At 39.9% G+C, this 27,871-nt stretch overlaps 3 protein-coding genes across 5 annotated transcripts in view; 1 reads left to right on the top strand and 2 right to left on the bottom strand.

The window, feature by feature from the left end:
- Positions 1 to 211: 211 nt before the first annotated feature.
- Positions 212 to 7,640, bottom strand: ISCA2 (iron-sulfur cluster assembly 2). The gene is made up of 4 exons (XM_081937450.1): positions 7,504 to 7,640; positions 3,936 to 4,101; positions 1,496 to 1,611; positions 212 to 687 (listed from the first exon to the last, which is right to left on the bottom strand). The coding sequence occupies exons 1-4, from the start codon at positions 7,554 to 7,556 to the stop codon at positions 513 to 515; spliced, it is 510 nt and encodes a 169-aa protein (XP_081793576.1). The 5' UTR covers positions 7,557 to 7,640; the 3' UTR covers positions 212 to 512.
- A 5,300-nt stretch (positions 7,641 to 12,940) lies between these two features.
- NPC2 (NPC intracellular cholesterol transporter 2) lies at positions 12,941 to 25,785 on the top strand. Its single transcript, XM_081937460.1, has 4 exons — positions 12,941 to 13,115; positions 23,653 to 23,760; positions 24,196 to 24,368; positions 25,060 to 25,785. Exons 1-4 carry the CDS (start codon positions 13,022 to 13,024, stop codon positions 25,144 to 25,146), a joined length of 462 nt encoding a protein of 153 aa, XP_081793586.1. The 5' UTR covers positions 12,941 to 13,021; the 3' UTR covers positions 25,147 to 25,785.
- An 852-nt stretch (positions 25,786 to 26,637) lies between these two features.
- LTBP2 (latent transforming growth factor beta binding protein 2) overlaps positions 26,638 to 27,871 on the bottom strand; it is a 116,595-nt gene continuing 115,361 nt past the window's right edge. For 2 of the 3 annotated variants that reach the window (XM_081937333.1, XM_081937336.1), the window contains exon 34: positions 26,638 to 27,704. In XM_081937333.1, coding sequence (XP_081793459.1) covers positions 27,541 to 27,704 — 164 coding nt within the window. In that variant the 3' untranslated portion in view covers positions 26,638 to 27,540. The remainder of the gene's footprint in view (positions 27,705 to 27,871) is intronic. The other variant, XR_014173965.1, reaches the window with a different exon arrangement.

Below are 27,871 nucleotides of genomic sequence, written 5' to 3'. Positions count from 1 at the left end.
TTTTATTGTAATCAAGAATTGGAGCAAACTATATTATGCAGAGAAACTCTCCTGCCCCTTCATCAAAACCCTGGTGATTTTTCCATGCAGGCATGTCTATTTATTATTGTATGCTCAGTCTCAGTTTATATAGAAACCTTCCTTGGCTATGCAAACCACATTCACACAAATCTCATTATATAGCACTGTTAACAACTGGAAGGTTTTAAAATAAAATAAAAAATCAGAAAATATTTTAATAAATAAATAGTTCATGGCATCACAGCAGAAGCTGATTGCTTAGATCTGACGTCTAAAGCAAAGACTTGGAGACTTACAGACACCAAATGAGATTAATTCATTTTACATTCAGGCTTGGATATATCAGTTCTTGACTGAGTCTTGGCTAAGATAAGTTTCTTTCATCATGAAGTACCTCGGACTAAATCAGTTATTCCGCTGAATTGGAGAACAGGAAAAACAACAATAAAAGGAACTTTTCTTCATAATTCAATCCACCTGGAATAGTTCGATCAGAGTTTAACGGAGAAAGATGACCCACAAGAACAACCTTGTTCTGCCTGTGGATTGTTCACTACTAGGAACGAGCTGCGAATTAGCTCCTGGTTGAAGTCCACCATTGCTCCTTTCACAAAGCTTAAGCTGTCCAAGTCCACAATCACTCTGGCACCGCCTTTCTCAAAAACTCTGGAAAAGGAACACAGACAACATGTCATGGCATTTGCACCAATACAAAATACTTTGGCTGTAGTTTTAAAGTCCGGTTCATGTGTAAACGAATTCTTCTGGGGAGGGTGGAAATATTTTAGAAAACTTGTCCAATTACCCGAAATTTTGTTTACGATTTGTTGTTGCGTTATTTTTAATTGTTTTGGGCAGTGGTGATTTTTTTTTTTACTACCGGTTCTGTGGGCGTGGCTTGGCGGGCGTGGCAGGGGAAGGATACTGCAAAATCCCCATTCCAACCCACTCTGGGGCCGGCCAGAGGTGGTATATGCCGGTTTTCCAAACTACTCAAAATTTCCGCTACCGGTTCTCCAGAACCTGTCAGAACCTGCTAAATTTCACCCCTAGTTTTGAGTCATCTAGAGATACATGTTTAGAAATGAATATTTTATAATAATATAAAGGCTACCCGACTAGAGAGGTGAAGAGAGAGCTAAAAACAACTTAAATTGAGTCTCCTCTATCCAATTTTATCCACAAGTATCACCCTATGAAGTAGAATAGGCTGAGAAAGAACGACTGGCACAAAGTCACCCAAGGATGCTCCACATTTGTGTAAGGACTTGGCTCTGACGTGTCCAGGTCCAAAATTTCCCCCTTCCCATAATTAAATATATTTTGCTAAAAACCCTGGAAATGATATGTATGTGTCCAACAGCAGAGAACAGTAAAATATGAATTTTGGGGGCAAAGGAATTGTTATTCAACCATCATCCTTCTTTGTTTTACAATTCTCATCAGTCACAGGCAGTTTAATCTATGCGCTCACCTGTCATCAGAATTGACAACTGTATCCAAGGAAAATTTGTATTGGAAACCTGAACAACCACCTCCTTCTACCTGCAGCCTGAGAAACTCAGAGCCTTCTGCAATCTCCAACAGCCTCTGTCAATACAGAAACGCAAACATTTGTGAACAATGCTTACTATCCATTTGATTTAAACTATTAATGGCTTCAAGGAATGGTGAGCACAAAAACAGGATTCAGGTACAGAATGCATAGCAAAATTATGCCAATCAGACAGGCAGCATTTTTTTTTGCCACGTATTCTGTGTGCCTTATCTAGTAAGTGAAAATCTCAAGGTAGAACCAAATAGCAGAATCACTTTTTATAACCCTTTGTTGCCTTTAACTAAAACCAAACCGAACGTTGTCCTCTGTTTGATCAGTTGAATTAAACCTGTGTGGTAGTTAAAGCAATTAGGATAAAGCAAACAAGGTTTATTGTAGTTTATTCACATATGTCAAGGGATTTTGTTTGAGGAAGCACAGTAAAACAAGTGTATGGCTTATAGTTATACCATGCAATAAACATTTATTCTTACACCAAACTATTGTTGTGACCTGCCAGCGGCCAGTAGAGCTGGCAGCAGATTCAGACAGTGAGGAGGTTGGAGAGAAACATGGGCCAGTCCTGGATCCAGGGAAGGCTCTGATGAGGGCTCTATGTCAGAGGCAGAGATGGGGCCAGAGCCGTATGCCAGTTATCAGCTGCCTTCAGTGTCAGACATCAGTGAGGCAGATGAACGGCTAGAGCCTGTTCCCAGTGAGCGCATGCACAGAGTTGCCAGATGAAGGGAACAGCTAAAGAACAGGGATTGACTTAGGAGTAAGGCGACAGGTGGATGATGAATGGCCCTCCAGAGGAAATAAAAGAGGAGCGAAAGGGGAGTGGAGTTTGCAGGAGACAATTAGTTTGCTTAATTAGTTCATGACTCTCCAAGACTCCTATCCAAGTTTTGCAGATTGGGCCTGTCAACTCCCCAAGCCAGATAAGGTCTGTGACTGTAAATCCTCCCTTGAAAGACTTTACTGGATGTGAATGAGTTGAATTCATAGTAAATTAATAAAAGGGTTTTTGTAGGGACAAGGAGTTGCTCTTGGGAAGCCTAGATCAGAACACTGGTCAACCTTGAAGACTATACTTCTTCAAAGTATTCTTTGATTTCTCGAAGTGTAACAAGGTGCCTCTTTATTCTTAAGCATGCAGTACAGGAAGTCCTTGAGTTACAATCAAGGCACTAAAGAAGTGACTTACAGCCATTTTTCACCATTATAAGCATTGCAGAATCCCCATCAGTGGTGGGTTCCAGCAGGTACGCCCCGGTACAGGCGTATCAGTGCCTGCCGGAACAGTGCTTTGGAGGGCCCACCCGCCTGCGTTCCTTACCTATATTTGAGCCAACTGGGCCATTTGCGCACGCGCATGCAGCATACGGTGCCTGCACAATGCTCTGCCGAGCAGCTGGAGCATCACAGGGCAATGGGTGTGAGCGTCACGTGGTGGACGCCCGGTCCCGTCACAGCGTACTGGTTGTGACAGGGTCCAGAACCCTCCACTGATCCCCATAGTCATGTGACTAAAATTCAGATTCTTGCAGTTGACTCCTATTTATAAGAGTTACAGTGTCCCAGGTTCATGTCACCACATTTTGCAACCTTCTGACAGGCAAAGTCAATGGGGAAGCCAGATTCATTTAACAACCATCGTAGTGGTAACTTAAGGTCATAAAATGGGGAAAAACTCACTTAACTATCTTGCTTAGCAACATAAATTTTGGGCTCAAGTGTGGTCATAAGTCAAGGACCAGCTGCATTATATTTAACTTTCTTTTTCTTGGCCTCTGCTAAAACAAATGTTTTGAAACTTGTGTCCTCTAGAGATTGAAAGTAACTACAAATTGCAGTTACCCCAGTTACACATAATCACACCAGTTTCATATAGTTATATACACAATTTATATTGTGGCTACGCTGCAGAGGCATGTCATTTAGCATCCAAGGTGGGTAAGAACACTCTGGATGTGATTTAGGAATATATCTGCTGGCTATTCCTCATGGATCAGTGTCTATGGTGGGGTGAGAGGGGGCATGGTAGCCATGCAGCTCAGAAAAACAAATATTCCTATTACCTAAATACATTACTTTCCTGAGCTTCAGCTGTCTCAGAATATTATCCCATTAAGATGTTAAGGACCAATGCCTCTGTGAAAATCCAAATAATCCTTGCTGTTTTCAAATGTAAATATTGCATATCTCTAATTTGTATTCTTTGAATTGAGTCAAACATGCATTTACACCTATATTGCTCTATGATGGATTTATAAAATGATGCATTATGTGGGCATAACAATCAGCACTGTACTGCACTGTACTCCTGGAGACATCCAATGGCTACGTAGGTCTAGGGACATCCAGGGAATCATACCTTCACGCAGCTCTCACTGAGATAGATCTGCCCATTACTAGAATAAGTTTGGGTTTCTCCAGAGGCAGAGGATGCTATCCACTGTGTTCTTATCCTTGAAATACAAGCTCTGTTTTTCGTGGCACAGAATGGACTTCTCATTAACTGCCAGATAGCAAGAGAACAGCTACATGGAAAAGATAAGAATGGAATGTCCTTGTTAGAGCAAAAAATAAAAATTAGACTGATAATACAAAAATTGATGACAGTACAAAAGTCATGAAGAAAGGAGATAAGACAAATATAAACAAGAAGCTCGAAACCTCAGGGTCAGCTAGCATGCAGAGACTGGAATTGCGAGAACTATGGCCTAAATACTAAAGTTGTAGACCCTTAAAAAGCCTCTGTGACACCATTTTGATGCATAGACATCGGATAAAAACATGATTCCCATTTATTGTGATGCAAACCTCATCCTTTTACACTTGCATCCTTTTCTCAGAATTTTAATTAGCATTTATTATAATATAAAATACAAATGAAAATAAAGATCAGAAGAAAAAGGGGGAGAGTGTGCAAGGAAAAAAAGAAAACCAATGATCTCCAACTCTTTTCAGTGCAGTAGAATACTAAATACAGTTAGAGCCTCCATTTTTTGTTTTATATTTCTAATATTTCTATAGGGTTTTTTTTTATTTACTTGGATCCTGAACATCAGATGCAAGGGTCATTTCCACTGTTCTGATGTAAAATAAATTCCTTCCTTGGATGATATAACAAATGCTGTTCAATTGTGGGAAGTTGTGTGCCTTTCTGTATGAAAAAGAAGGTAGGAAGGAAAGCTAATGATATGAATTCCTTGTTTGCTAGCCATCTATTTAATAGGAAAGGAAAAAGATTTTTTCCCTTTGTGTAAAAGAAAATAACTGCTGTAACTGTACTCTGAATATACTTTTTAAGTCTAAACAGTTTTATGTTCAATGATATGATGTTCAAGCACTATTAAACATCACCAGGTTTGGGAATAACTATTTAAGGGTTATGTATACCCTAAGGGAGATTAATTTTATGCATTTCCTTCTGTGTTGTTCTTCCTATATTTATTCCACAAAGAAGGCTTTTTATAAACTAAGTATTGGTAAACTTATTTGCTTTGTAAGTAACCTTGGGTGAAGTCATAGCTATCTTTTTTTTCAACAGCTATAAAAATTTCTACCAATATCTGTGATAATAATAATAATAATAATAATAATAATAAATTTGGATTTATTAGCCGCTCCCTTTCCAAGTAGGACTCGGGGTGGCGTACAATGGAGCATATAACATGAAACATATATAACAGCACCCAACGTACATACATACACAACACACATACATACACGGAGGAGGAAGCAAATTACATCAATAGACAGTTAAAAATCTGCTTTAAAATACCCCAATTGTAAAAACCCAATAAAATTAATATTTAAGAACAATTTAAAAACAGTTTGGAGGAATGGGAAAATAGGACAAGCTGTTGCCTATAACAATTTCATCACAATTTTAATAGTTTTCCTCAAATAAAATAGATGTCTATGAACATTACAGAGAGAATGGTATACTGTTAACTGAAATGAGCAGTGATTTTTTTAAATCTGTTCTCTCTCACTGGACAACCTCAGATACATTAAAAACCAAACAACAATCTGCAGTTATTTCTTCTATAGGTAGTCCTTGACTTACAATAGTTTGCTTAGTGACTGTTCAACATTACTGAAAAATGTGACTTATGACGGTTTTCCATAGTTACAACTTGGGCAACATCCTCATGATCATGTGATCAAAATGCAGATGCTTGACAACTGGTTCATACTTAAGACCATTGTGTCCCAAGGTCATGTGATCACCGTTTGCAACCTTCTGATAAGCAAAGTCAATAGGGAAACCACAATCACTTAACAACTATGTTGTTAACTTAACAACTGCAGTGATTCGCTTAACAACTGTGGCAAGAAAAATCATAAAATGGGGAAAAACTAACTTAACAAATGTTTCACTTAACAACATAAAGTTTAGCATTCAATGTGGTCGTAAGCCGAGGACTACCTGTAGTGTGCTACTGTCATTTACCATGACTTGCATTTTGCTACTCTTAGCCTCAATACCATCTTCAGACAGTGAAACCTATAAGGTTAATAGTGCGAAAGAATGCTGGGTTTCAATTTTTATTAAATCTTTTTTGTTCTTCCTTGCACTTCCTTGCACGATTTGATTGAACACCATCTTCATGGGGATGTGTTATTACAGCTCAGTGTACAGGTGGACCTCAACTTAAGATCACAATAAAGCCCAAAATGTCTGTTGCTAATCGAAACATTTACGTCAATTTTCTCCTACATTAGGACTTTTCTTGCCAATTTTTAAGTAAATCATTGCCATTGTTAAGGTAGTAACATAGTTATTAAGCAAATCGGGCTTCCCCATTGACTTGTAAGAAGGCCTCAAAAGGAGAACACATGACCTTGGGACATTGTAATAGTCTTAAATATGAGACAGTTGCCAAGCCTCTGAATTTTGATCACATGAGAATGGGGACAATGGTTGTGTGAAAAACAGCCGTAAATCACTTTTTTCAGTGCTGTTGTAACTGAATGTACTAAATAAATGAGGACTACCTGTATAGCCTTCCTGTGAGTCAGTCCTTTCAGCCATAGATTTAAAATTTCTAATGTATGTTGCCTAGTTGAAATTAAAAGCACTACAATTCATTTCACTTCCTTTTAAAAATCAACAAGCATAGAAACAGATCTGAAACAAAGTTTTATATAGCCGGAAAAAAATGAAACATTGTACTGAAATAGAATTCTATGAATGACACTATTGTTATTTTTAAAAATCTGCAAAATAAGAAGGGGCTAACAATTTTGCATTTGGCTATGACTATGTTAACCTAACAATAGCTTAACGTTTCAAAGCATTGAATTGGCAGTATGTAAAATAAGCAAATAACTACAATTGGGTTAATATTTTTGTCTAGTTACAGGAGAACTGATTTCTTTTAGTATCTTTCAGATCTTACTGCATTTACATTTCATCTCACTTTAATTAATACATACAGAGTAGTGATCTAAAGACTTGGAATGCTATAAAACACTACTTATTCAATTTTGTGTGGGTCTTCAAGAAAATGCAGCTAAAGAGCTCAAGCTTTATGGACTTTACATCTATTAATTTCAACCCATCTCACTGTACATATAAAGTATTATATATTATATTATATCTATCTAATATAACTCTATTAAGAAACAAGAACTATTTCTAAGCCTGTGATTTCCCCTCGCCCCAAGGTTCTCTATTGGAATGAAAAGACAGACCAATGGGGTTCATAAGTTGGGACAAAAATGCCCAAATCCTTCCTAGGACCGTCCTTTCGACTGCTTAGGAACGAGTTATTATGACTCTCGAACTGGAAAGGCTGCTTGCCTACACGATGGAAATATTGAAAAACAAATTAATTCTCTTCCTCCACCCCCATCATATCAAGGCTGGAGGGAGTGCTGCAGTTAACACATCAACTCCTTGCACAAATAATTAAAAAAAAAAATCCCACCTGCTCCGCGCCCTAAAACTACCGAGCGCCGCGAGTGCCGCCATCTTCATCATTTCTTTCGCGTCGCTATTGGTGGGAACGTATTGTAAAGCTTCGTCACGCCAAACGCCAATTGGTCCGCGGCACTGAAGAGGCGGATTCGCGAGGGTTGAAAACAGGGAAGAAGGCGGAGATGGAGTCACGTGGTCAGAAGTGAAGGCAAGGACAGTAGGGCGGAAGTAATTGGAAAATGCTATGTTTATCGGTTGTTGCGTTAACGCCAGTCTTGTTTCTTTCCGTCCAGCATTACCCAGTTGAAGATGGTCTTTGCAGTTGCTTTGTTTTTCCCTAAAAATTCGTGCAATTGCTTAAAAAAAACCTATTCAGAACGTTTTTCTATTAAACATGTCTATCAAGATTTTTGCCAATTTTCTTGTTTTTAGGATTAATGAGCCTGCAAATTACTAACTATTGCAGCATTATGAATAAATACATAATAATTCTCTCAATTCAATGTAAATTCGATTGTCATCAACCGGGATCACTCCTAAGATAATGTAACAATATAGCCTGATAAAACTGCATCTTTACTCTGTAGTAAGGTTAATGGGAGTTATTTTTGAAAGGCTATAGGCTCACAGCCTAATATTTCTTTGCCAAGGAAGGATAAGTGAGGGCATGGTGCACAGTAACTTTTTGTGCAAACTTTATACAGCTTTTCTGGTTTCTCTGTTTCCAACAACATGAATGATGAATGCCTTCACCTTTATCTTCAAATCAGTTTTTGACTCCTGGTACCAGCCTGGACAAGTCTCTGTAGTTTTCTTGACAAGATTTTGAGAAGTGGTTTGGTAATGCCTCCTTTTTAGGACTGAGAGATAACCCAGTCACCTTTCCATGTTCATGCATAAGGCAGGACTAGAATTCGTAACTCCTGGTTTCCAGCTTGATGCTTAATATTACACTATATGAAACTGGCTCTTACGTATACAGTAGCTCTCTTTTAAAACAGTAACATTCTAATCCTACTTTAAGAAATATGCTTACCCTGGAGGAGAACCCATATCCTTCTTGCATTCAGTGAAATCCTCAAAATGATCTTGCTTTAATCGGCCACCGGCCTTAGAATAGCTTATAGAGTGTATTATTTGTTTTCTAATTATTTACTGATATTCTTATGGTGAATATAAGAATTTTAATTACTTATTTTTAATTTTTTATATAGTCCATTGCTGTTTTGCTCATGAACACTGGCCAGAATGAAAGAGGTTAGTTTACAAACACAGTCAAATAAATGAATCAACCTGTGACTGAACTTGCCGTAATAAATCATAAATGGATAAGCACAATACGTTGGGTTACAATGTGGTTGACTCAATGTTTTAGCAAACCTAGTCAGTATTACTAATTTATAAGATAATAGATAGTTGCTTAGGCAAGTAGGTTAATTCAGTCATTTGTGAATAAGTTGACTATAGATTAATTTCTGGTACAAATCCAGCCAGTTATGAGGAAAAACTTTGTCCCAAATTCATCCTTGGCAACTGCATCTTAATTTTGCTCTTACATTTCTTAAACTTGGTGAAAGTTTTCTTTATTCTAGGTGAAAGGGATATGCTGAACATGCAAAGAGAAACCTTATGCTGCTCCATGCTGATTTGACAAGGTCAAAATGACCATCAAGTAATCTGGTTATCATATTTGTGAAAAAGACAGGGCAAGATGCCCATGTTTGTCCAAACAAAGAAGCATTTCTAACTTTGTAAATTAAGCTAAAGGTTTTCAGAAGCTAAACATTGGCACCAAATGACGTCCAAATGACTGACTCAGGACAACCAATGCATTTTAATGGAGCCACTGTGCAGGCCAAATCCATTGAAAGAGTTCATGAAAGAAACAGATCTGCAATCAAACCACTCATGCATTATCCAGCCTCACTAGTAATTCCAGCCATGCAACTTCATTCCAGGGGTTGCTTTTAGTTGCAGCACAGCAGAAAATATTGATGTGCCTTTATTACCAGAACATTTTCTTCAAGTACCAATTTAACCTTATACAGGTAGTCATTGACTTACGACCAAAAATTAGCCCAAAATTTCTGTTGTTAACTGAGACATTTGTTAAGTGAATTTTCCCCCGTTTTATGGCTTTTCTCTATTGTGGTCTTAAGTCAAGGACTTCCTGTACACTGAGCTGTAATAAATACTTCCTCGGGAAGATGGTGCTTTGAAACATCAAATAGTGCAGGAAAGCACAAAAAAGAAAAATGGAAATGCAGCAGGTGAAACCCAGCATTCTTTTGTACCATTATTATTATTTATTTATTTATTCTTCGCATTTCTAAACCGCCCCCTCTCCCAAAAAGGGACTCGGGGCGGTGTACAGTCCACACAATAAATAACAGATAAAATACAAATATAAATAGAACTATAACTATACGTATATATGTGGAGGAGGTTAAAATTAAGAGTACTGTACAGAAGAATAAATATGGGGCTAAAAGCCCTAAAAACAATTAAAACTAAAACATTACCCTTAAAATAACCAGATAAGAGTATACTACCAGGAGTTCATAGATGTAACATTTATAATTATGCCAGGCCAGCTAATCGGAACAGGTGAGTCTTCAATTTTTGTCGGAAGGAGCGGAAGTCCAAGGTGGTTCTAATGTCGGGAGGGAGGTCATTCCAGAGGGTTGGGCCCATCACAGAGAAGGCTCCTTGGCGCCGCCCGCTGGCATTGCCTAGTGGACGGCACCTGGAGAAGGCCCTCCCTGTGAGAGCGGATTGGCCGCAGGGATGTATGTGGGAGGATGCGATCCCGCAAGTAACTAGGTCCTGAGCCATGGAGCGCTTTAAAGATAGTAATCAGGACCTTGAAACGCACCCGAAAAACCACAGGTAGCCAGTGCAGCTCGCGCAGGAGCGGTGTTACGTGGGAGTATCTAGACCTCCCCATGATAACCCGCGCGGCCGCGTTCTGGACTAGCTGCAGTCTCCGGGCGCGTCCCAAGGGAAGCCCCATGTAGAGAGCATTACAGTAGTCTAGGCGAGACGTCACCAGCGCATGAGTGACTGTGCGTAGGGCATCCCGGTCCAGTAGGGGGCGCAATTGGCGCACCAGCACCTTATGGGTCAGTGTTGGCGAATCTTTTCAGCACTGAGTGCTGAAATGGGAATGTGCACGGGTGCATGTGCATGCAGGAAACTGGGAGAGCAGCCAACCGGTGCGCATGTGCACATTGGAAAGATAATCTTCCAGTTTCCAGCACACACATGCACGCTAACCACCTGGTCTTCTGGTTTCTGGCACACATATGCACAAAGACCAGCTGCTCAGGGCACATGTGCGTGCCAGAAACCGGAACATCATGTTCCCGGCATGCGCACAGGCACTGGGCAGCTGCTCTTCTGGTTTCCGGCGCTCCTGCACATGTGAAGACTAGGTGGCCAGTGCACCAGAACCCGGAAGAGCAATGGGCAATAGCTTGTGTGCCCGGAGAGATGGCTCTGCATGCCACTTCCGGCATGCATGCCATAGATTTCACAGTTATAGGTTTCACTGTCTAAAGATGGTATTGAGACTAAGAGTAGCAAAGTTCAAGTTGTATGAAAAATGACAACAGTACACTACATAGTCCTCAACTTACAGCCACAATTAAGCCCAACATTTCTGTTGTTAAGTGAGACGTTTGTTAAGTGAGTTTGCCCCATTTTCTCACCCCAATTGTTAAGTGAATCACTTCAGTTGTTAGTGTCCTGGTTGTTAAGTGAATCTGTTAGAATCTGGATTCCCTATTGACTTTGCTTGTCAGGTCACAAGTGGCGATCCCATGACCTTGGGACACAACAATGGTCTTAAGTACGAACCAGTTGTCAAGCATCTGAATTTTGAACACATGATCATGGGGATGCTGCAAAGTTTGTAACTCTGAAAAACAATCATGAGTCACTTTTTAGTGCCATTGCAACTTTGAACGGTCACTACACAAACTGTTGTAAGTCAAGCACTACCTGTAATTTACAGTAGTCTCAAGAAGGAAATGTACGGTAGTTGAATCTATGGTAACAACAATAACAAAACATTCTGAAGGCTTTTGTGAAATGATGGGTGAACTCTACTTCATTAACATTTAAGCAACAACATTCTTCCTACTTGATAGCACAGGTTTTCTGACCAGCAACACATTTCTTTGATTTTTCTCCTTACACTGATACATTTGATACAGACTTCCTGTTCTGATGAGCTTGGAAGTTTCAGGAAATTCCAGGGAAGAGGGACTTTTAATATTAAAATAAAAGAGCACCACACAACATACCTGAGCTTTGCATTGTCTTTCTGCCCCAGCAGTAAAACTGTGATCAACATGGCAGAGAGACCAGCTGAATAGCATGTTAAGATACTCTTATCACTGTATTGCATCAGTTTTGGAATGAGTTAGTGGTGTGGAGATTCATGCATTGCACTTTTATTTTGAATAGCATAACTTAAATTTCCAGCCTCTCTGAACAGAATATTCCCTTACAAAACATAAAAGCAAAACCTGGCAGTTCACTTTGCTTCACCGGTTAACCTAATTGCTGTAGTCGGTACAAAAATCGCAGTCTGTTTAAACAGGTAGTCCTGGAGTTACGACCACAACTGAGCCCAAAATGTATGTTGCTAAGTGAAACATCTAAGGGAGTTTGCCCCATTTGCCGACTTTTCTTGTTCTTAACACAGCTGTTAGATGAATCATTGCATTTGTTAAGTTAGTTAAGGTGATTCTTAATGATTATTAATGATGATTCCCCAGTTTGCTTGTCAGGATGCAAAAGGGGATCGCATGAACCCTGGGACGCTGCAAACGTCATAAATATGAGCTAGTTTCCAAGCATCTGAATTTTGATCATAAGATCGTGGTGCAAGTCACGTTTTTCAGTGCCGTTGTAACTTTGAATAGTCACTAAATGGACTGTTGTTAAGTCCAGGACTAGCTGTACTTTAGGCCGCCACTAAGCAGGATCTTTGTAGAACATGGTAATGCACAAAAATGTATGTTCCATTGAAAACAACAGTAAACCAAAAAGTGGTTTGCATGTTTGTAGTTGAGTAAATTCTGTGGACTCAAATTGTGCAGCGTGTTAATAATCTATGGATTATTGTGTTGGATTAGTACACCCAATATAGATTCGTCAGTAAAGCCTGTTTTAAGACGGTCACGGATTTCTGAAAGGGAAAAATATATGTGAAAGTTCAATGAGAAACGCACGAATACTTTGGCACGCAGAAATCCCACATTTGACCCAACAAGTTAAAGCATCTCGGCCACCAGGACGCCGCGCTGACCGCGACCCTTCAGTCCTAATCAGGCGCCAGCCCGCCAAGGTCTAGAGCGGACTGCTGAGGAAGATAGGCCGATTCCCATCAGGTGACTGTGGGGGGGGGGGGCTTGGGCTGGGCTTGCTTTCACGTGATCCGGTCGCTGGCTCATATTTTTCCGTCCGCTCAGCGCCGGCTCCAGAGCAGTTCCTTGTTCTTCGGGTCTGCGAGACAGCGGATGAAAGGAGGCGAAATGTTGGCTGTTACCCTGCTTTTGCTTCTGGCCGTCGGCTCCGGGGTGTTGGCTGAACCCGTTAAGTTCGCGGACTGTGGTGAGTAACTCGTTTGCATGGTGTTTGTTGTGGACCCCTTAACTTCCAGCATCGCCCGAGAGTTGTCACTCCTCCTCCGCCTCCTCCTGCTCTTAGCAATCACATGGTGTTGTGATGCTTGCAGTGGTTCCCCCGGACAGAGAACTCGGGTGGGTGATCTCTGTAGGCGAGTATGAAAGGTGGTTGAGAAGCCTTGTGCCTACAGAAGCAAGGCAAGAGCCCACCCTCATGTTTTTTCCGGGTTCCGGCAGCCCGAGAAATCAGTAAATTTGGGAGACCAGCTCCCAAAGCGTCTCTGCTCCAAGGAAACTGGGAATCTGTGATCAAATTATTGTTTGGGGGGTCCTTCTATTGCAGCAAAGGGACCTCAATAGGGGAGACCCGCTTCTTGCCATCATTCACCTAAAACCACTTTCATAAGCCAGTTTGCTCCAACTTAGAGCTGCCCGTTGGAGAGTTCTTGTAGTCAGGAAGTATCCGTTTTATTGTACTTATGGTTCAGCTTTGGGTGTCTCCAAACGGCTTGAAATAATCTCTCAATTGCCACTTATTTTGTCTGCTACATGATAAATATAGGTAAATGTCAACATTGAAGAGTATGGAAGCAGATGCGTGTTGCAAGAGTGGCTATAGACTGTGACAAAGAGGCCATGGGTTGGTTATCTTCTTCATTGACTAGGTTCACACTGGATATGAAAAAATACTGGACCTCATACTTAAGTGTAAACTTTACCAGTACTATTCTAACCATTGTTTTTTCCCCACTTAATCCAGCTTTTTGGCATTGCGTGACCCACTGAATCATATGGTTTGGCTTGGCACATATGACTAGAGCCTGGTTTTTTGCTCTGCGGGTCATGAACACATGAGTGATGATTTAGCACATGGTAATTGAATGCTATGTGTGAACCAGATCATTCTCTTTTCAGAACATCGTCCAATGCAGCAAGAGGGGCATTGGTGCTCTGAGGTTAAACTTAGATACTGTATGGCTAGGGGCAAGATCCAGTCACTGATTTTTAATTCTTATAAAATAAAGTGATGAGGAAATATGTGCAGTGCAACATGAATGAATGATAAGTTTTCTTCCTCCTCCCCCTTTCCCCTTAAGCCTGCTTCTCTCAAGTTTTAGGTTTTCTCTTACAGAAATGTAAAAGTTGGAGCAAAAGTTGGAAAAATCCAGTTTGATAGAATCCATCTAATGCAGGAAAAACCATTGGTAGTATTTTATAAATAATTAATGAAGAGCTAGAAACTCTGGGGAGGTTTAGTTCAGAGCTATAGTTCAGAGTTTTATATATCCTTCATCTTCTAAAATATATTTTTAATCTTTATTCACCTGTTGCCCAGCTTAATGATAATGGTAGCTCAAACATGTTTGATATTGACATGACTTGAAATTTTCTAGCAAACACCAGTGTATCTGAAGTTATACTAGAATGTAACTTAGACATTTCAATGTCATATGAAGAACGGTTGCAGGAACTGGGTATGTCTAGTTTAATGAAAAGAAGGACTAGGGGAGACATGATAGCAGTGTTCCAATATCTCAGGGGTTGCCACAAAGAAGAGGGAGTCAAACTATTCTCCAAGGCACCTGAGGGTAGAAGAAGAAGCAATCAATCAAGGAGAGAAGCAACTTAGAACTGAGGAGAAATTTACTGACAGTTAGAACAATTAAATCAGTGGAACAACTTGCCTCCAGAAGTTGTGAATGCCCCAACACTGGAAGTCTTTAAGAAGATGTTGGATAGCCATTTGTCTGGAATGGTATAGGGTTTCCTGCCTAGGCAGGGGGTTGGACTAGAAGATCTCCAAGGTCCCTTCCAACTCTACTATTGTATTGTATAATGTATCAGAAAAAAGTTGCTCTTTGATTGTAACACTCTGAAACAGGATTATAAATAGCTAGTTTCTATGCCTTGAACTTTCCCCCCAGCTCCTATCATGGGAGCTGCAGCTGAAATTGTGAGCCCTTCACTTGGTATAGCCAAGGAACTAGCTCACAGAATGAGATTTTGTTGACTAATGAGGTTTTGACAGACATTTATAGGGAGAGAAAAAGATCGTTCATATAGAACAGGAAATTTCTGATTCTAACCTATTTTCTAAATCTTATCTTTTTTTTTCTTTTTGTAAATTCTAGTCTGGCAGAATGAATACTTATTGTTTCTTAATTATAATTCCCAAACAGCCATGTCTGATTTCTGCCACAGCCAAGTTATATACAATGTGCAAAGCAGATTTGCATTTCTGCTAGGATTGCTAATACAGTTGCAGTCTTTTCTTTGAAACTGGAAGTATAGTCAGATTTAATTAATTCATTTCAATGTAGTTGACCATTTGCCATCCTTTGTCTTCTCACTTTATCTACTTTTGAGAGTAGTGATTTTCGGGTCACAGATTCCAAATATAGCTCTCAGCCTGGTAAACCTGAGTTCCCCATGCATGAGGTTTATGCCCCTGTAAATTAATTTTGAATGTGTTAGTGGGAGCTTTTTCTTCTCATTGTCTCCTATTAAGTCCCCTCTAAACCAGGGCTGTCAAACTCACGGCATCATGGTGGCATCACATGACATATCAGACTCTTCCACCTTTGCTAAACTGGGTGTGGGTGTGGCCAGCACATGATGCATTCAGCCTGCAGGCTGCAAGTTTGACAGCCTTGCTCTAAACTGTCTCTGAACACTGAGGGAATTCTCTGAAACCGAAGGGAATTGGTGTGCAGGCAGGCAGGCAGGAAGGAAAGAAGGAAGGAGTCAAGCTGATGAGATTCTTCCTGCCTTTCTTAAGGACAAAGCTATTTCATCCAGAGTTGGCTGTAATTATCATATGTACAGTACAATACAATACAATAACAGAGTTGGAAGGGACTTTGGAGGTCTTCTAGTCCAACCTCTTGCCTAGGCAGGAAACCCTATACTGTTTCAGACAAATGGCTATCCAACATCTTCTTAAAGACTTCCAGTGTTGGGGCATTCACAACTCCTGGAGGCAAGCTGTTCCACTGATTAATTGTTCTAAATGCCAGGAAATTTCTCCTCAGTTCTAAGTTGCTTCTCTCCTTGATTAGTTTCCACCCATTGCTTCTTGTTTTACCCTCAGGTGCCTTGGAGAATAGTTTGACTCCCTCTTCTTTGTGGCAACCCTTTGGATCACTGATATCATGTCTCTCCTAGTCCTTCTTTCTCTTAAGCTAGACATACCCAGTTCCTGCAACCGTTCTTCATATGTTTTAGTCTCCAGTCCCCTAATCATCTTTGTTGCTCTTCTCTGCACTCTTTCTTGAGTCTCCACATCTTTTCTACATCGTGGCGACCAGAACTGAATGCAGTATTCCAAGTGTGGCCTTACCAAGGCATTATAAAGTGGTATTAACACTTCACGTGATCTTGATTCTATCCCTCTGTTTATGTAACCTAGAACTGTGTTGGCTTTTTTGGCAGCTGCTGCACACTGCTGGCTCATATTTAAATGGTTGTCCACTAGGACTCCCAAGATCCCTTTCACAGTTACTACTACTGAGCAAGGTTCCACCTATACTGTACCTGTGCATTTTGTTTTTGTTGCCTACATTAGGACCTTACTGTCACATTCTGGCATTCACATTGCATACAAACAGAGATTCAGTTTGTTTGGTGAAAAACTTTTATCTCTATCTAACAAACTACGTGATAACCAGCACTAAATGACAATGATACAAAGGTAATCAAATCCAAGTCAGTTTTAACCAAGTTAACACCATCACCCATATATATATCATTACCCCACCCAGCTCCACCCACAACTCCACCCAGATGACACCCACCCACCATCACCAATCACCATGGCCCACACCTCCAGCCACATTCCCATTCAGTGTCAACATAGCCTCTTTCCTGGTTAGCTGCATTCCAGCAAAAGAGTTACATCAGAGTCGGCAGTTACACCTGAGTAGAAGAGTTACATCAGGAGGCAGGTGCACCCAGGTAGAAGAGCCACATGCAGCTACAGGCTCAATCGACATCAGAGAGGCAACATCAACATGGCAGCAAATTGGCCAAACTGTTCCTAGTACATATTTACTGTTTACATAGTGTACACGCTGCCTCCCATGTTGGGGAAAACCCACCCGGTGTTTCACAGCAGTTTACTCAAACCAGTAAAATTCTTTTCACCATTGAATTTCATTTTATTAGATAGTGCCCAATGTTTAAATTTGTCAAGATCCTTCTGTGTCTTTAGCCTATCTTCTGGAGTGTTGGCTATTCCTGCCAGCGGTGTCATCTGCAAATTTGATGAGTTCCCCATTTATTCCCTCATCCAAATCATTGATGAAGATGTTGAAGAGTACTGGGCCTAAAACAGAGCCTTGGGGTACTCCACTGCATACCTCCCTCCATGTAGATGCAGTTCCATTGAGGACTACACGTTGAGTGCGGTTGGTCAGCCAGTTACGAATCCATCTGGTGGTGATGCTGTCTAACCCACATTCTTCTACTTTATCTAGTAGTAGGTTATGGTCTACCTTATCAAAAGCCTTACTGAAGTCCAAGTAAACTATATCGATGGCATTCCTCTGGTCCACTAATTTTGTCACTTTGTCAAAGAATGCAATAAGATTAGTCTGGCATGATCTGTTTTTGACAAACCCATGTTGGCTTTTGGCTATTACTTTGTTTGCTTCTAGGTGTTCGCTAATTCGTTGCTTCATTATCTTTTCCACAATCTTTCCTGGTATTGATGTCAGGCTGATAGGTCTGTAGTTTCCTCCTTCTGTTTTTTTTCCCCTTTTTGAAGATGGGAACCACATCAGCTCTTTTCCAGACCTCTGGTAGTTCCCCGGTGCGCCAAGATCTCTGAAAGATATAGTTCAGTGGTTCTGAGATCTCGTCTGCTAGTTCCTTCAGAACCCTGGGGTGTAATCCATCCGGTCCTAGTGATTTGAACTCGTCTAGGGTAGACAGGTGCTCACTTACCATTTTCTTCCCTATTTCAACTTGTGTTCCTAACCTGATTTTTGTGGTGCTGTTTTTGATAGGTTGGATTGTTTTACCCCTTTGTGTAAAGACAGATGCAAAACATGAGTTAAATAGTTCTGCTTTCTCCCTGTTGCTTGTCACCTTCTTGCCACTTTCTCCCAGCAATGGACCAATTGTTTCCTTAACCTTTTTCTTCTTTTTAACATGTTGGAAGAAGGTTTTTTTGTTAATTTTTACTTTTGTGGCAAGCCTTTCTTCATTGTGAGCTTTAGCTTTCCTCACTTCATCTTTACATGCTCGGGCTATTTGCTGATATTCTGCCTTAGTTATGTCCCCCTCTTTCTACTTTTTATACATATTTTTTTTGTCTTTCAATTTGTCAGATAATTCTTTATGCAGCCATGCTGGTTTCCTTTGGGAGCTGTTATTTTTCTTCTTCATTGGCATTGTGCTAGACTGAGCTTTTGTAATCTCATTTTTCAAAATTTCGCAAGCTTCTTGAGTTGGTTTCCCCTTGAGGATTCTCATCCATGGAATTCTTCCCAAACTCTCTCTAAGTTTATTGAAATTAGCTCTCTTAAAATTCAAGTCTCTGGTTTGACTTTGTTCTACTACTTGTGTTTGCATAATGTTGAATTCCAATATTGCATGGTCACTTGCCCCCAAGGTTCCTATGGCTTCAACACCTTCTATCATTTCCTCTCTGTTAGTGAGAATTAAGTCTAATATGGCCGATCCCCTTGTTCCCTTCTCTACTTTTTGGGAAACAAAGTTGTCTGCTAGATTCGTTAGGAACCTGTTGGATCTTCCACTTGGTGCAGAGTTTGTTTCCCAGTTGATGTCAGGGTAGTTAAAATCCCCCATTACTATTGTGGTGTGCTTCCTACATACTTTAGTTAGCTGACTAGCAAAAAGTTCATCTACTTCCTCTGCTTGGTTGGGTGGCCTGTAGTATAGATCTATGGCAATGTCGTTTCCCCCCCCCCCCAACCTTTAATATTGACCCAAATACATTCAAGATAGTTCTCATCATTGTTGTGCTCTATTTCTGTAGAGATGTAGTTATTTCTTATATATAGTGCAACTCCACCTCCTCTTCTATTTGGTCTATTTCTTTTAAATAATTTAAATCCTTCTAGCTGTATGTTCCATTTGTCGGTTTCATGCCATCAAGTTTCTGTAATGGCAACAATATCGTATCTGCCATCCTTTACTTGAATTTCTAATTCGCCCTGTTTATTCCTCATACTCTGTGCATTGGTGTATAGACATTTGAGTCCATTTTGATTGACCCTGTGTTTACTGTCTACATAACCTGTGTTATGCCTGACTGCCCCTATTTTCTTGCCACTTGTATGATTCATGCACATGGTATGGCACTCACTATTAAATGCTTGGTTTTGCTTGACAGCAGGAGTGATAATTTTACCCGCACAAACATCTATGTTACATGCATTGATAACCCTATGAATTTTAGATTGCTGGGGACAGAAATGTTCTGTATCAATTAATTCTCTGTCCCCGCTGTTCAGTTTAAATGTTTATCCAGAAAATCTGTGAATTTAATGCCAAGTAACTCAGCCCCTTTCTTGGATGGGTGCAAACCATCTCTTTTGTACAGTTTTTCATTGGACCAGCTGCAGACATCATGACTAATAAAACCAAAGCCTTCCCTTTTACACCACTCCTTTAGCCACACATTAAACTCTGCTACACAGTGGTCCTTCCCTTTTTGTTCCTTATATATTGGTAAAACCTCTGAAAAGATAAGCCTACAACCTATACTACTAAGTTTATACCCCAAGCTCTGGAAATCATTCTTCACAGAAAGTACATCTTTTTAGGACAGATCATTTGTGCCAAGATGTATAATAGCATCTACATCACAGTCCTTACTTGCATTCTTGACTATCTTAAGAATACGCCTCTTGTCTCTGCTGGCAGTAGCACCTGGCAGACACCTTACCTCTTTTAAAACCTCCATATCATTTCCTAAATTTATATCCCTTATGATTGAATCACCAACCAGAAGGTAACTTCTCTTTTTGCATACCTTGCTCTTCTTGTGCAACTGATGTGTGATACCTGGTTCCCCATTTCGCCTTTCCGAAGTAAGTTCTTTATTTTGGACCATGATCCCCTGCTTATTTGAGTGATCATTATCACAACTACCTTGACCTGTCTCTTTAGTGTCCCCAGATATAGCAAGGGTGCTATATCTGTTATGCTGGGTCACAGCAAAAGCTTTGTGTTTATGGTTCACAGCTCTCACCCTGCCAGATCCCATGGTTGTTCAGACTGCTCTTCTCCTGCAGGATCTTTGCTGTAGGGGCGGCTGATAGCTTGGCATCTCCATAGAGTGGAATGGCGGAATTGGACACCTAATTTCTGCTTGGAGAGCACAGATTAGAGATTCTAGATAGGTAATCTGTCTATGTAGACTAGTAATTTGTTTACAAAGGGGACAGTATCCAAATTTGAAAAGAGTACTGTGAAAGACAGGTGCAAGGCAGCTATTACATTGAACTAAACTGGTCATTTTGAAATAAAATCACAATTTCAAGCACACTAGTCCAGAATGTATTATTACTATTTTGGTTTATGGAGATATGATTCACGTGCTGTTAGGCGCGCAGGCCACTACCTACTCCTCTTTGTCTCTCTGCTTCCCCCCTTCCAGCCAGCAGCTCCAATCACCAGCCACAGGAAAGTTAAAAAAAAATAGTTTATTTGTTTGTATCCTGCCTTTATTTTTACAAATAATTTAAGGTGACAACTATCTATTCCACCTTTGTCCTGTTTTTCCCACAACTGCAGCCCTGTGAGGTAGGTTGGGCTGAGAGAGGGTGATTAGCCCAAAGTAACCCAGCTTGTTTTCATGGTTAGGACCGAAAATGAACTCACAATCTCCTGCTTTCTAGTTTGGTGCCTTAACCGCCAAGCCAAACTGGCTCTCAGTTTATTCAAGTATATTTAGTACTTTAATTCTGAATAGATTTATGCACAATTTCATTGGAGGATTGTCTTATAAACAGTTTTAATGGTTTTGATGAACACAAGATAATTTGTTCTGAACTGGGGGAGTTATTTAGACAGTGAATCATGCCATATCACCTCATGAATGGATTATTGGAATGGGCTGTCATTGAAGTATTCTACTCAGATACTACAAGTAGTTCAGAATGTAGTGAATGAGCAACATTACCATGTCTTGTTATATCTGAGTGACCCCACTGCTTTGTGAGCTACTCTGTTTACCTTTTGGTGCAATTCAAAGTCCTGGTTACTACTTATAATGTATAATAGTATACAATAGTATACAAAAAATAGTATAAGGCCAGGTTATTTAATGCAGGGGTCCTCAACCTTTGGGCTGCAGCCCACCACTGGGCCATGGGCTGTTGGCCACTGGGCTGTGTGAGTGGCTGGCCAGGGCATGTGCCCTCACACATACTCCCCACTCATGCTAGCATGACACAGATGCCCTGTGTGCATCGCAGGTGCGTTCACAGCCTCAGTGTTGTGGCCGCCAGCAGACAGTGAGGAGGTTGGGGAGGAACTTGGGCCAGTCCTGGAGTCTGAGGAAGACTCTGATGGGTACTCTGCATTGGAGGCAGAGTTGGGGCAGGGGCCATCCAACACTTATCAGCTGACTTTGGAGTTGGAGATAAGTGGGACAGAAGAAAAGCTGGAGCCTGTTCCAGATGCGCTTATGCGCAGAGCTGTCAGGAAAAGGGAACAACTAAGGAACAGGGGTTGACTTGGAAGTAAAGGCACAAAGGGATGCTGAATAGTCCCTCCCATAGGGAACAAATAGAAGCAAAAGGGGAGTGGTGTTTGCAGGAAACAATTAGTATGAGATTTCCCCTAGTATAATAACTACCACAAGAACCTTCTGAAGTGATTTGGGCTGAGAATGACTGGCTCAAAGTCACCAAGTGAGCTCCACAACTCCATAGCATCTGAAGACATAGAAGTTGTTCAATGTCATCCTGGTGCTTTTTAGCACAAACAATAAAGTAAGAAAGAGAATCAAGATTTGTGTGACTGTTAGTAAATGAATCATCTTCACTTTACTGTGTCCTAAATATACTAGCATACACCATATAGCAAATGAAAGGAATATGTGAATCAGCTTTTGTATCCTGCAGAATATGACTTTTATCCTCATATGACTGATGCATCACTAATGTATCAGTGCCTGTTTTTGTTAATTGCCTCAACTATGCATACAGCTGAAATAGGAAATTGCCAGACACTTTTAGAATATTCCTATTCAGGAACAGAATAAATTAGGCCAGTTGTATCTAGGGCTTTGCAGGGGAATTCTGGGAGTGGAAGTCCACAAGTCTTAAAGTTCCCAAGTTTGGACACCCCTGGTATAGAAGGTTGCAAAATTGGGTCCAACACACTTAAGAACCACCTTGCTTAGCAATAGAACTCTGTGTATACAATACGAGGAAAAATAAAAATACGAAACCAAGGGAAGGAAAAAAGAAAGGGGGAAAGAAAATATGAGGTACAGGGGAAGAAAGAAAAAGGCATTGACATCCGATTCTTTGTAACACAGTACAAGATAACAACGTTACAACCTCAACTTTTTACTTTTACACATTGGTACAGGTGTCTCCAATTTGGCAACTTTAAGCCAGCTGGGGAATTCTAGGAGTTGGAAGTCCTCCAGGCTTAAAGTTGCCAAGATTGGAGACCCCTGCATTAGTATATAACTAGCCATTTCTGTCACAACAAATCTATCTAATTGGCAAGACCAAAGTCAGTGTTTCATATATATATATATTCATCACAAGCACAAAACCAGGTGATATCCAAATAAAAAACACATATTCTCCTCTTTGAATAGAATACCTTTTTCTTCCTTCCTTTGTACCTCATATTTTCTTTCCCCTTCTCTATTTCCTTCAATTGCCTATTTTTATTTGCATTGTATACATTGATAAAATAATACAAGTTATATATGAATAGCAATAGAAATTCTGATCCCAATTGTGAGTCGAAGACACCCTGTATTTGCCCTTGTTGATTTTACTCGAGGTGTTTTGAGTTTTAAATCACTATAATGGTTGTGTTATTCTGTGACAAGAAGGCAGTTAGTACAATAGTATAATTTTAACAATGAAATTTATGGGAAAACATTTTTTTTTGAAAAATATACTGATTTGGATGATAATGCCCTTGCAAGGTGTATAGATTATTTGTGCTTTTTATTTGGAATAGAGTAATTATTCCACATTAATAATATGTCATGAACACTGGTGAAAATGTACAGTATGCTCCTTAACCTTTACCTCTTGCTGGTCATGATTCATTCTCAAATAACTAGATGGATTTCCCTAAAGTGATTGGGTACAATTTTGAATCATTTTTATCCATTGCCTTCTGATTCTTGTTGTTTCTGCACTGCTTATGATTCTTCCTATCTCTTAAAGTGATAAGCACATCAATCAAAGACAGATGACACTATATATATGAATATATAAATACTTGCAAGGCTGTGTCTATTATTGTGGAATTTGAGGCTTGCTCCAAAATTATGTGGTTCCATTCTTTCTGCACAGGTTCCAAAGATGGAAGTATTTTGGAGGTTAATATTGCTCCTTGTCCTACCCTACCTTGCCTTCTCCGCAAAGGATTGTCTTACAGCGTCAATGTGACATTTTCCAGTAGTAAGTGTAATCTATTCATTTTGAAGTACAAGATTAATTTCCTAACTGAAACTTTTTCAGAAAGTTTTCAACATTCATAATGAGGTTATTTTCATTATTCCAAATGTCCTACACATAAATGCATTCATTTAGAATAGTTATATAAAAGCAGTTTTATATGAAACAATTTCACTGAGAATCATTATTAGCAATCAGCTGTGCATAGTTTTAATGGAGTCCATGGACAAAAACCCATGACAAATCTATGTAAAACATGATTTTCAATGTTTCTTTCGTTGTTTTATATATGCTTGGGAAAATTGCAAATGGCTGTGATTGGAAAGGAAAGGAGGAAAACTGGACATGGAACATTGAGAACATTTCCTTATTGTGAAATGCAGTGTTGTAGTCTCCATTCCTTGTCCTGTTAAGATTAATCTCGTTTTTCTTCTTCAGAAATTGAAAGCCAAGGCAGTACAGCAAAGGTGTTTGGGGAAGTGATGTTCGTAGATGTTCCTTTCCCACTTGAAGAGCCTGATGGATGCAAGAGTGGGATCAAGTGCCCTATCGTCAGTGGTCATTCTTACAGCTACGTGAACAAGCTGCCAGTAAAGAGCGAGTACCCATCTGTGAGTTTCTTAGTAGACTGATCTCAGCTACTTTTCATGGTTCTTCATGTCATTTATAAAATAGGATGCTCATAATTGACCACTTGGTCCTACTTTGGCTGCTTTTGCAATGGGGATGTTTAAGTCTCCAGAGATAGGGTTCCATTCCCCAGGGAAAAACCATTAGCTCACATATTTGTCTAACTTTGTGAAAGTACAATTTTTAAATTATACAGATTGTGGAAGATTTCATATAATGCTTCTTTCCGTGAAACCTTCCCACGTTTAGAATATCAGCATATTGGGAGGAGACCTCAATTAGAACAAGGAATTGTTTCTATAACATGTTCAGCTATAGCTGCCCTCTGCAGTCTGAAATGATATGGTCTCTGCAATACAGCTCATTATATTATGTATATGCAAATGTGACGTCAGATGTCACAAAATAATTATCTCAGTTGTTTTATCCCTCAGAGCAAGGGATGCAAAATGTAACAATTCTAACAAATATTCAACAACAAAAATTTATTCAGAGAAAGGAATTTGCCATGTTGGCAAGGGAGTTATGAGTATGATCCCTACTTTCAAACATACATGAGAAAGATATGAAACCTATTTCAAGTTCAAGTTAAATTCACATGCGGCATTTGTAATTTTTTCCTCCAATAACCCCAAATGTTAATTATTTTCATTACTTTCTTTTTTTTTCTAGATTAAACTTATTGTCAAGTGGCAATTAATTGATGACCAAAATGGAATGCTATTTTGCTGGAAGATTCCGGTTGAAATTACCGGTTAAAAAAAGCCATTTAACCCTCAAGGGTTACAGAGGATGGAACGCGGGGTTTGATAAAGACAAGTAAAACATTTTGCTGCACAACGCATGTCCTGTTTATCCTTTAGTATCTGTGCAATAATTGTTCTCAGAGACATAGTCTAGATGAAGAACAAAATGGATAAAGCTAGAATAAACAGTGGGTTGGTGGATATCTTGCTGTAACTCAGGGCAATGTTTGTTATAATTGAATTCTGGAGGATTTATATTGAATACCTACCACAAAAAAAATTTCTAAAAAAAGTCCCTGGCCCAGCAAAATTGATTACTGTGTTTTTATCTTTTCAGTGCCTCTTGTGGCCAGATCCTGGCTGCAGCTTTCCATCTGCTTTCCCCCCTTCCTGTTTATATCATAATCTAAACTATTTTTTACAACTGTAGTTGCCACCTGGAGCCAAAACAAGACAGGATAGCCACCTTTTGTGACTAATTCTGTAGGTATTATACACTCAGATGCCAAACCAAGTGGCACTTGATCTCTATGCAGAAATAATTTATGTTAATCATTTTGCACTATCTTGTAAGTGATTTAAAGTTGCTGTGGGGTGTATTCCTAAATGCAGTCGGCTTTTGTAACTGTTTCTAATAAATCAGCAGCATTAAGCTTCCTCTCTCTTTTTTGATGCTCGTGAAAATATTTGCTTATGATAAAAAGATTCCTTTGAGGTGACTCCAGTAATTACACGAACATATCCATGTAGTTCTCTTGGCAACAATATAGAAATGGTTTGTATTGCCTCCTTCTGATACGTTCTTTCAATTTTTCAATCAAGTTTACAACCCTGAAAAATTAGATTGATCTTCCATCCAAGACTAGCCCTGCTTAGTTTTTTGGTACCAGTTGTAGTTAGCTAAGTATAGTCCAGGGGTGGGATTAAATTTTTTTACCACCGGTTCTGTGGGTTTGCTGGGTGGGCATGGTGTGGCTTGGTGGGCATGGTGTGGCTTGGTGGGCATGGTGTGGCTTGCTGGGCGTGGCAGGGGAAGGATACTGTAAAATCTCCATCCCTCCCTACTCCAGGGGAAGGTTACTGCAAAATCCCAATTTCCTTCAGATCAGCTGGGACTCGGGAGGCAGAGAATAGATAGGGGCAGGGCCAGTCAGAGGTGGTATTTACCGGTTCTCCGAACTACTCAAACGTTCCGCTACCGGTTCCCTAGAACTGATCAGAACCTGCTGAATACCACCTCTGGTATAGTCTCTTAATACTCTAAAGAGTATCTTACATATGTGAATGATGGATACTGCTGGAGGATACTGCTGGGACTGGAAGCTATACTGTCATATATAAAATGTTTTAATTTGCTCAATCTGTAGAAGTATTTTTCCCAACTAGCCATCTGTCTTCTACTTGTTGAATCAATAGGATCTGCTACTTAATTTGGTTCTTCCCAAGAATTTCCAGCTCAGAAAGAGAAGGTAGAAACATATATGACCAGCCCCATTAGGCACAATTAAAAAAAAAACACATTTATTTAACATGTTGTATTTTTTCCCAATGGAAAACTCTGCATTCCTTTTAAATCTAAAGAGCTTGCCAAAGTAACATTTCAGCAATCACAGAAGGTGCAGTTGGATGCAGTGGTGAACAGAAAGCCCCCAAAAGGCCAATGAAGTCCAAGCCACAATCAAACTATAAATAGTTGCTCTAACTGCAGGGCAAAATATGTTCTGGGCTTGGATGTAGGGTACTGTGTCTTTTGATCTGCTAATATAACTCTAAGGGAAGGTTATATAGATTTTTGGCTGGATTCAATTCGAAGCCAAATGTCTGTTATCTGTGGAATGTGAATTTCCTTCAGTCGTACTATAAAGAGGACATAATGCATTAGTAGCTGTGAGGCAGACATGCCCATTTTGTACACAAAGCTCAGACTATTTCTGAAAAGGCTAGAGTAAGGATTATAAGTAAATTTAGGAAGCAGCATTCTATGAATGGTAAGATGACACTGTAAGAGAAATTGGTACAATAAAGGGGTAAAACCTTGTGAGAATAATTCAGGGGGCACAAATTTGTTCACCTATGATACAAACAGAGAAACAAAAGATGAACGGGAAGGAAAGAGTGTACTGCTGGTCTATCCAATGCAAATTAGTAACAAGGCCAAAAATCTCTGATAAAAATGGTGTGATAGTTTTTCCAATGCCCATACAGTATATGAAGATTGGGCCCTGAGTGTTTACACTGGCTGAAATACTGTAATTGGACACATCCACATGTTGAGTCTTTGTTTTCTGGGAAATAAAATGTTTTAAAGCTGCTGAGTTCCCTGAAACGCTTGTCCAGCTGCACAGATTTCCAGTTCTTGAAGCAAATGGCTGAAAACGTTGCCTCCACTTTAACTCGTCTTTTGGAATTATGCCGCCTCTGGATTTTGTGCAGTCTCTGGAATGCAGTGAGGCTCCACTAAAGTTGAAGTGCCAGGTGAGCAAGTGCAGCGATAGGAGCCCTCTGTGTTTTCACAGACATTACCTTTACAAAGAATCATGGAGGCATTTGCTGCTTCACACTCGTTGATATCTGATGGGGACAGGGGGAAAAGGAATGCTATTCAGATCCAACAACACAGAACCTTTCTCACACCCCTTTTAGTTTATCAGGTCATACCTACATTGAATATACCATGGCTGTTCTTCATATTCATTTAAACTGAAAGTGACTCAAAAGTGAAGTGATCAGGATTCAAA

The sequence above is a fragment of the Natrix helvetica genome, assembly GCF_964273705.1.
Source record: "Natrix helvetica genome assembly, chromosome: 1".
Lineage (NCBI taxonomy): Eukaryota > Metazoa > Chordata > Lepidosauria > Squamata > Natricidae > Natrix > Natrix helvetica.
Note: the sequence above shows the minus strand (reverse complement) of the source record. Positions and strands in the feature narration are given on the sequence as shown.